The following is a 14,681-nucleotide window of genomic DNA, read 5'->3' as shown; positions in this document are numbered from 1 at the left end:
ATTTTTGTGAATGTTTTAGACTTTGTAAAGGAATTTTTTTTGCTGCAATTTGTTTAATTGTTTTAAGTTTCTAACTTAATAGTTGTTTTTGGATATCGTATTTCATACACAATACTCTCAGAATGCCAGTTTCTTTTAATTTTTTTGGAAGAGGATTCTTGAGTCCATGATGTTTAATGTCAATTTTTCCAGGTATACAGATGCAGACCTGTTAAAACAAAACCCAAGTATTTGGACCTTGAGGTTTGTTTGTTCTCATGTTGTGCTGTCACACATATTGTCTCAGGTTGATTGAGTGCTCATAAACATGTTCTATTTGAGCAGTCAAAATACATTGACTATATTTCTATGTCATATACAGTCACTGACCCAATATCACTTTTCCTCATGAATATTCAAAAGAAGTTGCTGAAATTATATTTAATTATTCATACAACCTCTTCAACCTTTTCTTGTTTCCAATGTATACAATGATGCGTGGAACGACTCAAACTTGTTTCTTTTACAATTTTTGGACAAAACTTATTACACTCGTTAATATTTTGTGTTAGCAACCTATAAATCATTATGTTTTATGCTTATTGTTGATACTTTAGTCCATATTCAACGGAATTCGTTCACCATCAATTGTGGATTTCAACAGGTAATGTACATTTCATTGTGTTGTATATTTCTTTGCCTGCATGTTGAGGCCTTATAAAAGGGGGATTTTCCCCAAAATTTAAATCAAATAAACAGCTATCACATTAAACAACAATTGGAACTGTTTTTTTAGATTGCAGTGTAAAGACAATAATAGTGCATTGACTTGACATATCAACGATATAAGGATTCGGCCCGAAATGGGGAAAAAGCTAGGCAGAGCCTGGCAATTCCCCGTTTCTAAGCCTCATCCTTATATCGTTGATATGTCAAGTCATTTCTCCCTGCTACATTCTTAAATTGATCTATATTTGCCTGTCTGAAGTCAAAAATCTGAAATTGAGTGGTTGTTGTTGGTTGCTGTCAGTCATGTTTTTGTTTGTTTATTGTTTTGATTGAATTTAGCACTTTTTTGCCTTGTTGAAACTTTAAATAAGGGTTCATCCCCCTTTACAATATGGATTTTGCTCAATTTGTAAAGCCTAACTGTGACATATATATATACTCTGTTGGGTAGTTGTCTTCACAATATCACATCTTAATTTATATAATAGAAGGTAATGTCTTCTGGTCTGTGCTTACATCCATCTTAAAGTCTGTCCCCTTCCTGTTTAAACTTTTGGTTCAAATATGTCCTATCCTGTGCAACTACATGTAGAAAGTCATATGTTTTCAAAGTTTATAGTTTGCATGGTTTAAGAGATGATGGTTTAGAGAATCTCATGTCCTGTCGATTGGGTGTCATTATTAGTAGCATATTATACTGATCTCCAGATCTGTCATTTAGGCTTCTATGAGCCTCTGTTTTATTTCAATGGGGTTTAGAAAAGGTTATCCGTCATCCAAAATCATAGACCGAAACAGGTACCATTTATACAGATCTGCTGCAGGAAGTCCAATCTAGCTTTGAGGTATAAGAAAAATAAGTTTCTTTGTAATGAAATTGTCCTTTCAGCTTTCGGTGGTTATAAATATCTTAGCAATCATACCACATCTCTGTATTTTTTTGTTTATATATACATGATATATATTCCTCAAATTTAAACATTTTTCAATGTAAGAAACCTGTCAAACTAAAAATCTTTTATTAATATTTATACAACAAAGCATTTTGTCCAAGGTCATGGTTGTCTTCCCAATATTGTTTTATTGATTTTTTATTTACTTTGTGTCAAAAATCAAATTTATTCGTTCAATGTATGATCACTTTTTTTGTGTTAATATGTCTTTTGATGGAGTTAAGCCATTTCAATTGATTTTTATGTTGTGATGTTACACTATTGTTTCAGGTAAGGGTTAAGGTTGGTACCTATTAAAATGTTTAAACCTGCTGCATTTGTTTCCACCTAACCTAAGTTGTGAACCTGATGTTTAGTCGTTATCATTTGATGATGTGGTTCATAATTAATGTTTCTCATTTTTTATATAGATTAGACCATTGGTTTTCCTGTTTCTACACTAGTAATGTATGGGGCCCGTCATAGCTTGCTGTTCAGTGTGAGCAAAGGCTCCATATTGAAGACTGTACTTTGACCTATACTGGATTACTTTTTTAAATAGTGACTTAAATGGAAAGTTGTGTCATTGGCACTCATACCACATATTCTTATATCTGTATAAAACATAGTTGTCAGATTAGATTTAATAGAGAAATATTCAAAGTGTTTATCAGTCCTTGGCTATTTACAAAACTTTGCATAATTGTAATTATGATCGATCATTTTAATCTTCATGAATAAAATCTACAATAAACTGAACTTTGGAGATTCAAATTTACCTAGCCAATAATGAATCTACAAAAAACTCAACTCAAAAATTGTAACACGTGTATTCATGTTCTTGAGGGATGAAAGTTGACAAATCAACAGTTTGGCACGTCAACAATGAACACATATGAAATAACATGACTTTGTAAAATGCAACCTTATCCAAGGCAAGTAATGTTTCAGGATCACATCCCGTCATATTACATTATAACTGTTGCACACAACTATAGAAATGGCACAGTATGTCTATATTGGTTCATCTTTGTCAATTTTTGATATTGTTTCATTTATTTTGTCTATATATGCCTGCTGTTTTGATGTGGTGTACCAACAATAAGTTCTGAAAAAAAAAGAAACATAATTTAGGAATGTAACTTCAGCATGTTCAGAGAGGTGCCAGTCAATGATAACAGAAATTATAAAAAAAAAAAAGTAAAATCACAAAAATACTGAACTTAGAGGAAAATCAATTTGGAAAGTCCATAATCACATGGCAATTTCAAATAACAAAACGCATCAAAAACGAATGGACAAGAACTGTCATATTCCTGACTTGGTACAGGCATTTTCAAATGTAGAAAATGGTGGATTAAACCTGGTTTTATAGCGCTAACCCTCTCACTTTGATAACAGATTTTATTGTGTTAATCTGTTTTACATTAATAATAAACTAAATTAAGTTAAGAAACAATTAACAAACTTGCAGTTCAATCATTATAGGACTGATCGCCACGAAGAAAAATGTTTTAGAGCATAATAGCCTCATTTTCTAGTGGAAATCCAACAAACACATATCCAATCTAAAACTGTTACATGCCATAAAAGTATGATTCCGCATCCCTTCATCAATTTCAAATATATAAGAAGATCAATTTGGTTGATGGTTTATATATCAATTTAAAACTTTTGAAATATAAAATATAACTTTTACACACAAAGAGATTTGTCAGTGATAGAAAATAATTTTCACATCAAATATTAATTAAAATGTTGATTTTTTATGGTCATACTTTATGATTATCATTAAAAATCATTTTGTCCTATAATGACAGAATTATTTTTTACAATCCCTTTTCAAATAAACAACACATATTGTTTCAATTAAGTAAATTTTTCAAACCTTCAAGTAGGGCTTTATTTTAAAAATAAAATTCATTCTACCTACCCATAACCAATGTATGGAACCAAAAATCCTAGAAATGATGCATGAAACATTTTCCTTCCACTACCTGGAAGATAAATAAATAGAAGCACATTGAATCCAAATCTATAATGTATGCACATGCCTTAGACAATAAATCTTTGTATGACGATGTGAAAAAATATGAACAGTATCTAGCTAGCCAAAATAGAGTGAATGAGCTCCCTTCCACCCTTATAGTCCTACCCTATGCATTTTTTTTTATGAATAGAAATGTATATTGTCAGTTCAGAAATTATTGTGTGCATTTATTTATATTGTAAGTTTTTTATGACTGGAGAAAAATGTAAGATTATTATAGTAATTTCAGAAGAGTCTTCATACAGATAAGCTGCAAAATTTGCATTAATAAAAACCTGGCACTAATTTCTGAGTTTACAGTACATTATAATACACATAAAAAATCATTATAACTAGTGGGAAAAGCTCTTTCAAACAGGAAAATACTTTAAATCCAGTATAATTACATAAATTCAATCACTTGTCTACCGGTATATGTATCATATAGATAGATGAAGATGTGGTTTGAGTGCGGATATCATGAGACAACTCTCCATCCATGATTAAGTTCATGTCCCTTCTCAAAGTAGAAACTGTGCTAATTTCCCTTTCATCTTAAAACTATGTTCTTTTCCCCCTTAAATCCTAGATACATGTAGTCTATAATAGATTGCTAGAGCACTGATGAAAGCTGTATTTATCATAGAAGACAGTCAGAGAACAGCTAAAAATTCAATATCATGACAACTTTTTATAATAAACTGGGAAATGTCCCTGTACACAGAACAAATATTGAATACAATATGTAATGTGAATAATATAAATAAATAATGATGAAAATTTTTAATGATCCAGAAGCGTTCTTTTCCTCCAGTCAATCTAGCATAAATTTGACCCTAACCTGAAAGTAATTGTAACAGAAGATTTTTTAGCATTATACCCCAAATATACACAGAAAAAAGAAAAAATTTTACTTGAGGAAGACTAAAAACATCACCATCTAAAATTCCTCTGGAGATTTGCATTGAAAAGGGAGATAACTCTTGCAAAAAAGGCAGAAATATCAATAAAAATTGATACAAAATTATACCTTTACCGCTTCTATTCATCAAAATGTATTGATTCTTGATTTTTTAGCGGTCTTTGGAGTATAACAAACAACTGTAAAGGTGTTTTTATACGACCGCAAAAATTGAAAATTTTTTGGTCATATATTGGTATCATGTTGGCGTCGTCATCTGCGTCGTCGTCGTCCAAATACTTTAAGTTTTCGCACTCTAACTTTAGTAAAAGTAAATAGAAATCTATGAAATTTTAACACAAGGCTTATGACCACAAAAGGAAGGTTGGGATTGATTTTTTGAGTTTTGGTCCCAACATTTTAGGAATTAGGGGCCAAAAAGGGCCCAAATAAGCATTTTCTTGGTTTTCGCACTATAACTTTCGTTTAAGTAAATAGAAATCAATGAAATTTAAACACAAGGTTTATGGCCACAAAAGGAAAGTTGGGATTGATTTTGGGAGTTGAGGTCCCAACAGTTTAGGAATTAGGGGCCAAAAAGGGACCCAAATAAGCATTATTCTTGGTTTTTGCACCATAACTTTAGTATAAGTAAATAGAAATCTATGAAATTTAAACACAAGGTTACGACCATAAAAGGAAGGTTGGGATTGATTTTGGGAGTTTTGGTTCCAACAGTTTAGGAATTAAGGGCCCAAAGGGTCCAAAAATTGAACTTTGTTTGATTTCATCAAACATTGAATAATTGGGGTTCTTTGATATGCCGAATCTAACTGTGTATGTAGATTCTTAATTTTTGGTCCCGTTTTCAAATTGGTCTACATTAAGGTCCAAAGGGGTCCAAAATTAAACTTAGTTTGATTTTAACAAAAATTGAATCCTTGGGGTTCTTTGATATGCTGAATCTGAAAATGTACTTAGATTTTTGATTAATGGCCCAGTTTTCAAGTTGGTCTTAATCGGGGTCCAAAATTAAACTTTTTGTTTGATTTCATCAAAAATTGAATAATTGGAGTTCTTTGATATGTCAAATCTAACTGTGTATGTAGATTCTTAATTTTTGGTCCCGTTTTCAAATTGGTCTACATTAAAGTCCAAAGGGTCCAAAATTAAACTTAGTTTGATTTTAACAAAAATTGAATTCTTGGGCTTTTTTGATATGCTGAATCTAAACATGTACTTAGATTTTTGATTATTGGCCCAGTTTTCAAATTGGTTCAATCAGGATCCAAAATAATTATATTAAGTATCGTGCAATAGCAAGAAATTTTCTATTGCACAGTATTCAGCAATATCAAGAAATCTTCAATTGCACAGTATTGTGCAATAGCAAGAAATTTTCAATTGCACAGTATTGCGCAATAGCAAGAAATCTTCAATTGCACAGTATTGTGCAATAGCAAATATTTTCAATTGCACAGTATTGCGCAATAGCAAGAAATATCTTATTGCACAATATTGTGCAATAGCAAGAAATTTTCTATTGGAGTTATCTTTCTTTGTCCAAAATAGTAGTTGAATCAACTTAAATCATTGTTTTATACAATATACAATGTATATTCACTTTTACTACCAACTGATAAATTAAAACAATCTTTACCATTCAGTGATAACAAGCACTTCATTTTACATTTTAATATTTTATGATGTATTTAAATGAGTAGTTATTGTTGCAAACTCCATTAGAAATTTGAATTGAGATCAGTTTTGGAAAAAGGGAAAGGGGGATGTGAAAAAAAAATGGAGGGAGGAGGGGGGGTTAAATTTTTCTCATTTCAGATTTCATAAATAAAAAGAAAATTTCTTCAAACATTTTTTTGAGAGGATTAATATTCAACAGCATAGTGAATTGCTCAAAGGCAAAAAAAATATTTTAAGTTCATTAGAACACATTCATTCTGTGTCAGAAACCTATGCTGTGTCAACTATTTAATCACAATCCAGATTTAGAGCTGAATCCAGCTTGAATGTTGTGTCCATACTTGTCCCAACCGTTCAGGGTTCAACCTCTGCGGTCGTATAAAGTTGTGCCCTGCGGAGCATCTGGTTATATCTTTTCATCAAGCTATAATCTAGATTTCGTAATTCATTAGTTGACCATTTATTGGATTTTTCAACATGTCAAGGTAAAGAATCTCAAATTTAATAAAAATAATTAAGCATGTATTCTTCTTTTTGTGGTTTAAAGTTTCTTTAGACAAGTAAGATGCTGAAAAAATATGATATACATATATAAACAATACCAAATTTTCACATTATTTTTTCAAAATAGTCACAAAGCTTCAAATTTGCCATTACTTTAATGAAAAATGCACAAAAAAAATAAAACTACCCACAATAGTTTGGTTTTGTACATTTCATGAGCAGATGATTGTATAATTTTGTCAAATACCAACTTATAAACCCATCAAAGTATCATACTTTACATAAATTTCAAGAAAATCAACCAAAAACTGACCAAAAAAGACTCATTTTTGCAGAGTTATCTCCCCTTCCAATATTAATTTCCATAGGAAATTAAAGATGCTGATTTTGAGTTTTCCTAAAGTTAGATTTTATGATACTTTTTTCTGTGCATATATAGGGCATAATGCTATAGATTAGAACTAAAACATTTTCTGTTGCAATTAGTTTGAGGTTAAATCTTAGTTTGACTGGACTACAGGGAGATGGATATGAAAATGTATTAGCATATAAATCACCTGTGTAAACATCAGTGCATGAAATCTTTTACTTTTTTTCATAGACACATGTATATAGCTTATTTGTTGACAAATACATGTATTCACATTACATCTACATTTGTATTACATTTTGTACATGTACAATAAACTATTGCTATTAGTTCCACCTACTTGTAAATATAAAAGTAGCAAGACCACTTATAAGTCCACTAGAACTACCAACTAACATTGTATCTCTGAAACATGGTTCCTTCCATACCTCTTGACTGAAGAACTTTTTCTGAAACATAAATACAAAATTCAGACTAGTCTTAGTTGTATATAGCATGCAGTACTAGTGTTCTATCCAAGAATATCAAATAGCACCATGTTACCATGGTTACCATTTACCGAACCAGTTTATTACACTAAGTAAGATATATGTAGTGTTAGTTTTATTTAATTTTAGTTTCGAAGACTGAATGATGGCCATTTTAAATGACATGACTGGTCAACATTGAACATTGTTATATTGACATCCACATCCACTTGTATTTATGTCCATTTGATGAGTTCAGCCTTTTTCAACTGATTTTTATAGTTTGTTCTTATGTTGTACTGTTGTACCACTGTCCCAGGTTAGGGGAGGGTTGGGATCCTTCTAACATGTTTAACCCTTCTACATTCTGTAAGCATGTGCCTGTCCCAAGTCAGGAGCCTGTAATTCAGTGGTTTTCATTTGTTTATGTGTTACATATTTGTTTTTCATACATTTTTTGTACATAAATAAGGTCGTAAGTTTTCTCATTTGAATTGTTTTACATTGTCATTTCAGGGCCTTTTATAGCTGACTATGCGGTATGGGCTTTGCTCTCATTGTTGAAGGCTGTAGGGTGATCTATAGTTGTTAATTTCTGTGACAATTTGGTCTCTTGAGGGGAGTTGTCTCATTGGCAAAACATACCACTGCTTCTTTATTTTATACTGTTATATATTTCTATAATCACATTTTTTACTTAAAATTCTTTTATTTTCTGTTTAAATTTTTTTTTATTCAATTTCTGAATAATATGGAATTTTTCGTAATTGGTACATCTGGAATTCCTTTCTTGGTTATTATCCATTAAAAAATAAAATCCTAATTTCCTAAATCAGTAAAGGCAAGGACGTATAACTAACATACGTCCTTGGTTAAGGGGACCTACTTAAATGAGTGATTTTCTTAATTACTGATTTAAGTTACGTACGTTATGGCCAGAGAGATGAAGTAAGAGTTGCCTTTCTTTAAAATAGGGGCGAAAGATACCAGAGGAACAGTCAAACTCATAAATCCAAAAATAAAATGACAATGCCATGGCTAAAAATGAAAAAGACAAACAGACAAATAATAGTACACAAGAAACAACATACATTGTAGAAAACTGAAAACTGAGCAACACACCAAAAACTGGGGGTGATCTCAGGTGCTCCGGAAAGGTAAGCAGATCCTGCTCCACATGTTTCACCCGTTGTGTTGCTAATGTTATTACAAATCTGGTGAATAGTCTTAATTCAGGGATGTAGGGCCCCTTTTCTTTTTTTTCCAAACTCTGTCCCCAAAAGGATTACACCTTATCGCTATTTGTCAGCCATTACTGGATATCACACAGGTTCCCGTAAAATTTTGACGTCATAAAACAAAATATCTGACGCCACAATGGAAAAGTGATTGTTGTTGACGTCAAAAGTTCAAGCGGCCGGGTCAGCCGGGATTAGCGATAAGGTGTATTCTATCTTCCACGAAAGCTTTCTAAAAAAAAACTTATATGTAGTTGTCTCACTGGCTTTTCTTGGTTTTCCTCTTCTTCCATTTTGTAATGATAACCTTGAGTACTTAAGTCTTTACGTAAAATTGTATGTTACATAAGTACCGAATTTGTTGTTTTTGTCGTGGTACGCTAGGTGCTTGAAACTAATTTTAGAACTGTTTCGGAAAGACACCGTTGGTCAAAACGGAAAATATTTAATAACGATATATTTATATTTCAAAATATTCCTTTTGATATAAGTGAGCTTATAAAATTGAAAACGACATTAATATGAAATAGATTGAACATTTTTCTTCAACTTAACGTATTGAAGTATGAATTAAAGGTTTGGTCTAAAATGAACACTTCATCTAAGAACACATTAAAACGTTTTGAAGATTGTCCAGGAAAAATGACTAGGTACTTTAATTTTAATCTTGAAGCAGAGGGTATGGTATCATGTCGCTCATAAAGTTGTCGCTTTATTCAATACCATATATTGGTGGTGTATATTTACTGTATAAATGGATAACTCCGAGTGATTCTGATATGAAACAGGTACTCAATTACATGAACCAATGCAGAAATAAAAATAAACAGATAAAGGTCATTTGCACTTGCAAATCAATTGAATGTACAATTAATTATATAAAGTGTTATGTGCTAAATTCCTAGACCTTATTGCTGTTTTAAAATCTGTGTCACTTAATTGGTTGACGTCATTCAACACTAGCTTTTTCTTGTAGCATCAGACATTCTCGAATCGCACCTCTGACACTGACCTTTAGATCTGGTACTATACACTTAATCGCCATTTGGAATTTTGCCTTGCTCAATTGAAAATTTCCCTCGTGAACTTTTGAGTTCATTCAACACTCACTTTTCCATTGTGGCGTCAGATATTTTCTATTATGACATCACTTTTGTGATCACTGATGTCACGTAATGGTAGACAAATAGCGATAAGATGTATTTTAATTAAGTGGTAATTATACCTTTAATCCGACTGTACTATAGTCCAACAGTTCTATTTTCAGACAGTCTGATAGTCAGACACATGGCAGTAGCAGATCCAGAAATTTTCATAAGTGGGGGTCCACTGACTGCCTATTGAGCAATCAGAGCTCAGACATAAACAAGTCGTTTTCTGTTTTGGACTTAAAGAAGTCAAAACATGTATTTATTATAAAAAATATGTTTTCAATTTTAGACTTTTCTAAATCAAAAAATGACAGACTTGTTTAGGTCTATTTATGTTGATGAAAAAATTTAAATTTTACTTGGTGGACAAAGTACACCACCTATAACAGCAAAAACCTGTCTGAGAGTTCACAAGGACTTGAGCTACCTATATTGAATGATCTATTTGAATATCCTTACTAAACACAGATGATTAACCTCATTAAGTGTGGTTCCAGGTGGTTGCATTGTAAGGTTAATTAACATTACCTCCAATTTTTTAGACTCATTTATATTTTTCTTTAGAAGACAAAGCATTGTCTTTCAATGTTGTCATAATTTGATTTAGATGTATGACCTTTTTATAAATATGCATGGGTCTTGAAGTTAACCAATTTTGGAGTCGATATTTGCAACTTTTTGATTCTGGACAATTATTTCTTGCTTTACAATATTTGACTTATTAATGTCATATTTTGTCTTGTGATAAAGGGAGACAAATCATAAAACTTACAAATTTAGACCTCTATGAGTCAAAAGCAGATTCAGACTTATTTATATCCAGTGATGCTTCGGTTATTATCTATATAACCAACCAAATGTTTCCCAGGAATTCATATATTTGTTCGATTATTGATTCCAATTTCTTTTTCTGAGGATAACTTGATCAGCCTGTGAAACAATGCCCCAAACAATTTTGACTTGCTGTAAAACAATTGCATTGTCATTCTTCATGTTCTTGACAAATTAAAATGTTTTTGAGCAAAAAAAACAAAATATGAACATATATAAATTGCATATTTTAAGATATACATTTATATAGACTATGTAGTAATTTTTTGTAGATTTATTTATCATCATGATCATTCATGTACAAATGTACAATGCATATAAAAGTATTTATTTTAAAATCGACTTATTGAAAATTAAATGTTTTTATTTTAACTCTTAGATTTTTTTCAATAATTTTTTTTTTTATATTTCAGAAATTTGCAAATAGTCCTGATCCATACTTGAGAGAAAAATACAAAAAACTACAGTGGGAAGAAAAAAAGAAAAAACAAGATGCCTAATTGTTTGTTAAAACCATTACAGTTAACTTTAGCCATTTTCAAGCCAGACATTGTTTCTAGACCTCATATTGTTCAACAAATTAAACAGATGATTCGGGATGATGGATTTTTTTTTATAAAATCGACAACATGTTACCTTCCTCGTTCAAAAGCAGAGGAATTCTACAAGGAACATGAAGGGAGATTTTTTCATAATAGACTTGTTACTTTCATTTCAAGTGGTCATGTGAGTGCCCATATCTTAGCAAAACATGATGCAATTAAATGTTGGAGGAAGTTGATGGGACCAACGAAAGTCCTTAAAACAGTGCATGAAGACCCAAATTCAGTACGAGGGAAATTTGGATCAACAGACACAAGGAATGCTACTCATGGTTCAGATTCGGATGAAAGTGCTAGAAGAGAAATTAATTTCTTTTTTCCTAATTTTAACATTGAAGAATGGCATAGAACAGAAGAACAATATTTTAGAGAAGGAAAAGTTAAATTTTGTGAAGATAAAGAAATACATGTTATAATTGCTGAGAATGAACACAAACTGGGTCATGAATAGTAATTGAAAGTTACATTAATGTAAACAATGTGTACAATTTTCTTTCCACAGATAACTCTATATATTTTTTTTAGTTCTATTTCTTTCATGAATAAACTGCAGTTTGATGAAGTTGCTTTGTACATGTAATGCTTATATTATTTGTTCAATTTTAAAGTTGAACTACATGTACATTTTTAAATGTGATAGAAAAAGGAATATATACATGTATATAGTATTTTCAAACAAACATGTTTTATATGGTAGATTACTCATATTCTAAATTTTTCAATAATATTTCCCCTTAAAAATATACCTATCTGTCATCTTAAAGATAATGAATAAATAAAATTGTCTTTTGAAAGATTTTTTTTTGTAGATTCATTTGAAACAAACTTCTTCAATTATTCATGATTCATTGTCTTCAAATAACATTTAATAAGATTTATATAATGTTGAGATGATTATGTACATTATTAAAATCATTGGGTTTTTGATTAAAGATAATATCATTTTTGTTGTCTTTTCTTGAGATCTTCATGAATATATTTTGTATTCCTTTTTGTTTGAAAGTGGACTGACCTATATTAACAAGGGAGATCATTTGTAAGCTATTCAGAAGATGATGTATTAAAGAAACAATAAAAGAAAACAACACAACATTTAATGATACATCAGGTTCTGTATTCTAAAATATCTTGGTATTTTCTTTATAGATGTGTGATTTTGTTTTGCAAATGTTCCAAAATATAATAGCCCATAAAAATAGACTGCTTTCTATTACATTGTGACAAGGGAGATAATTTGCCCACATAATAAAATTTAATGCAAGGTTTGGATGAAGAATATAACCAAACAATTAGAGGATACTATGATTGTGTATCAAATTTTTACTAGAGATAACTATTGTAAAATAGATAAATCCACAGAGTTTGTAATGTATATAATGACAATAACTTTTTTTCAAGTGGTCACTGAACCATGAAAATTACGTCAAAGCCAATGATCATGTGACAGACTGAAACTTCGTTACATAAGGCATCTGTATACAAAGAAAGAAGCATCCAGGTCTTACACCTTCTAAAATATAAAGCTTTAAAGAAGTAACCTAACACTGTACCGCCGGATCACTATCACCATGTTAAGCTTACGACGACAAAAGTTTTCATGTATATTTTTTAACCACATACCTACATTCATGGTCTTTTGACTTTAGAACTTGCTTTTATTTAGTTTTAAGGTTTAAGTTTGTGATTTTTATGCAGTTAAGCTGCATTATGCGAGCGCCCTAGATTTGTGTTCTACCCAATAAATGCTGAAATACTTGCCATTGTTATTATCTAGCTCGCTATTATGTTATATATAACTAATTGAACACTTCTTTAATACTTTTTATTCTGGATTACAAAAAATATGACCAGAAAAACCTTAAATGATCGTCGATTTATCCAAAAGTTTTGAAGTTACACATAGGAAGTAGTGCTTATTAAGAATCCTTGTGTAATTCATTATGACTTGTGCTTTTAGCTAAGATGTCAAAGAACAATTGTATGAAATATTTAATCGCCGAAAATCTCTTAAGACAAGTAGTTTAGATTTCCCAAATGGCAAAAGTCGTAGGGATATTGTTTGTCATCAATACGTAGTACAATTACGTCAGTAGTCTATTATATAATAAGTTCAACTGTTCATGATGTTGGCGGCAATTTCAAATTGGAAAAAGAAATTTTCGTAGCTTTTCAAATTGGAGGCAGGTGTGCAAATTAGCGGTGGTCCGAGGTCCGCGACCTTCCACTTTTGCAAGCGGAATTTCGACTAGGATAGTTGGTTTCTAGCTACGCCCGACGTAGTCACCTTCCACTTGAAAGAAAATAAGAAATTACTTTGCAAACCTTCCATGCAAGTCACCAAAGTCTCCAATTAAACGAGCTAAAAACTTATTTTTATCATTATTATTCATGACAGCGATGTTCATTTTGTTCAACCACTAGCTTTATACAGAAATTCGCAGACAAATATTGTATAAATTCGAGTAAAATCGTATCTGATTGACAAAAACAACATTGTAAACACAACAATGGCGACCGTGAAGACAAAATTTTACAATATCGGATCCGATTCCGGAAGCGGATAAGGATAATTCCGGGTTTGGCGATCATTTACAAAATAAATCAAAGCAGGTGAAAAAATAAATCTATGCATGGTAAATGAATATAAACACTAGAATTGCAAACCAAAAGATATATGTAAAAGAAAGAAAAAGCAGAAAAATATTTTATACAGAAACTCAAAATTACTTTTTTACAAATTTTAATTTAAATATCCAATACAACGTGACAGCTGGGAACAGTATATCTAACAATATAAATGTTCATGGTCACAGTCTAAATTTTCTTTATCAGTGATAAATGATGATAATGCATGTGAGATGCTTTTAAAGTGTAAACATATTACTGCAATTTCGAAGGGTTATTTGTTTTTCTCAATTTTGAAGGGTCAATTAAAGTAGCTGAAAGTTTCTTTATTTTCACAAATAATACAACAATATTATATATACCTAAATGTAAGTGAATCATATGATATATAGGTGGCATTCTTTGGGCCACTCTACCCCTTCCTGTTTGATAACTTGGAAACGGTCGAGCTCCCCATCCCTAAACCATATGAGGGGCAGATCCAGCATTTTAGGTAAGGAGGGGCACAAACTTAAATTTTCGCCGAGCAGAGCAGGAACATATATATTAATATTATATATTAGATATACTGTTCCCAGAGCAGAGCGAGGCTAAAAAAAATTTGAGGTAAAATTATCGGAAT

General features: G+C 31.1%; 1 protein-coding gene across 1 annotated transcript; it reads left to right on the top strand.

The window, feature by feature from the left end:
• The first annotated feature begins 9,480 nt into the window (after positions 1-9,480).
• Positions 9,481-12,378, top strand: LOC143068802 (nucleoside diphosphate kinase 6-like). Its single transcript, XM_076243105.1, has 2 exons — positions 9,481-9,638; positions 11,246-12,378. Exon 2 carries the CDS (start codon positions 11,325-11,327, stop codon positions 11,883-11,885), a length of 561 nt encoding a protein of 186 aa, XP_076099220.1. The 5' UTR covers positions 9,481-9,638; positions 11,246-11,324; the 3' UTR covers positions 11,886-12,378.
• The last annotated feature ends 2,303 nt before the right edge of the window (positions 12,379-14,681 follow it).

This window comes from Mytilus galloprovincialis, chromosome 3, assembly GCF_965363235.1.
Source record: "Mytilus galloprovincialis chromosome 3, xbMytGall1.hap1.1, whole genome shotgun sequence".
NCBI lineage: Eukaryota > Metazoa > Mollusca > Bivalvia > Mytilida > Mytilidae > Mytilus > Mytilus galloprovincialis.
The sequence above is the reverse complement of the archived record's forward strand: the minus strand, read 5'-3'. Positions and strand labels throughout refer to the sequence as shown.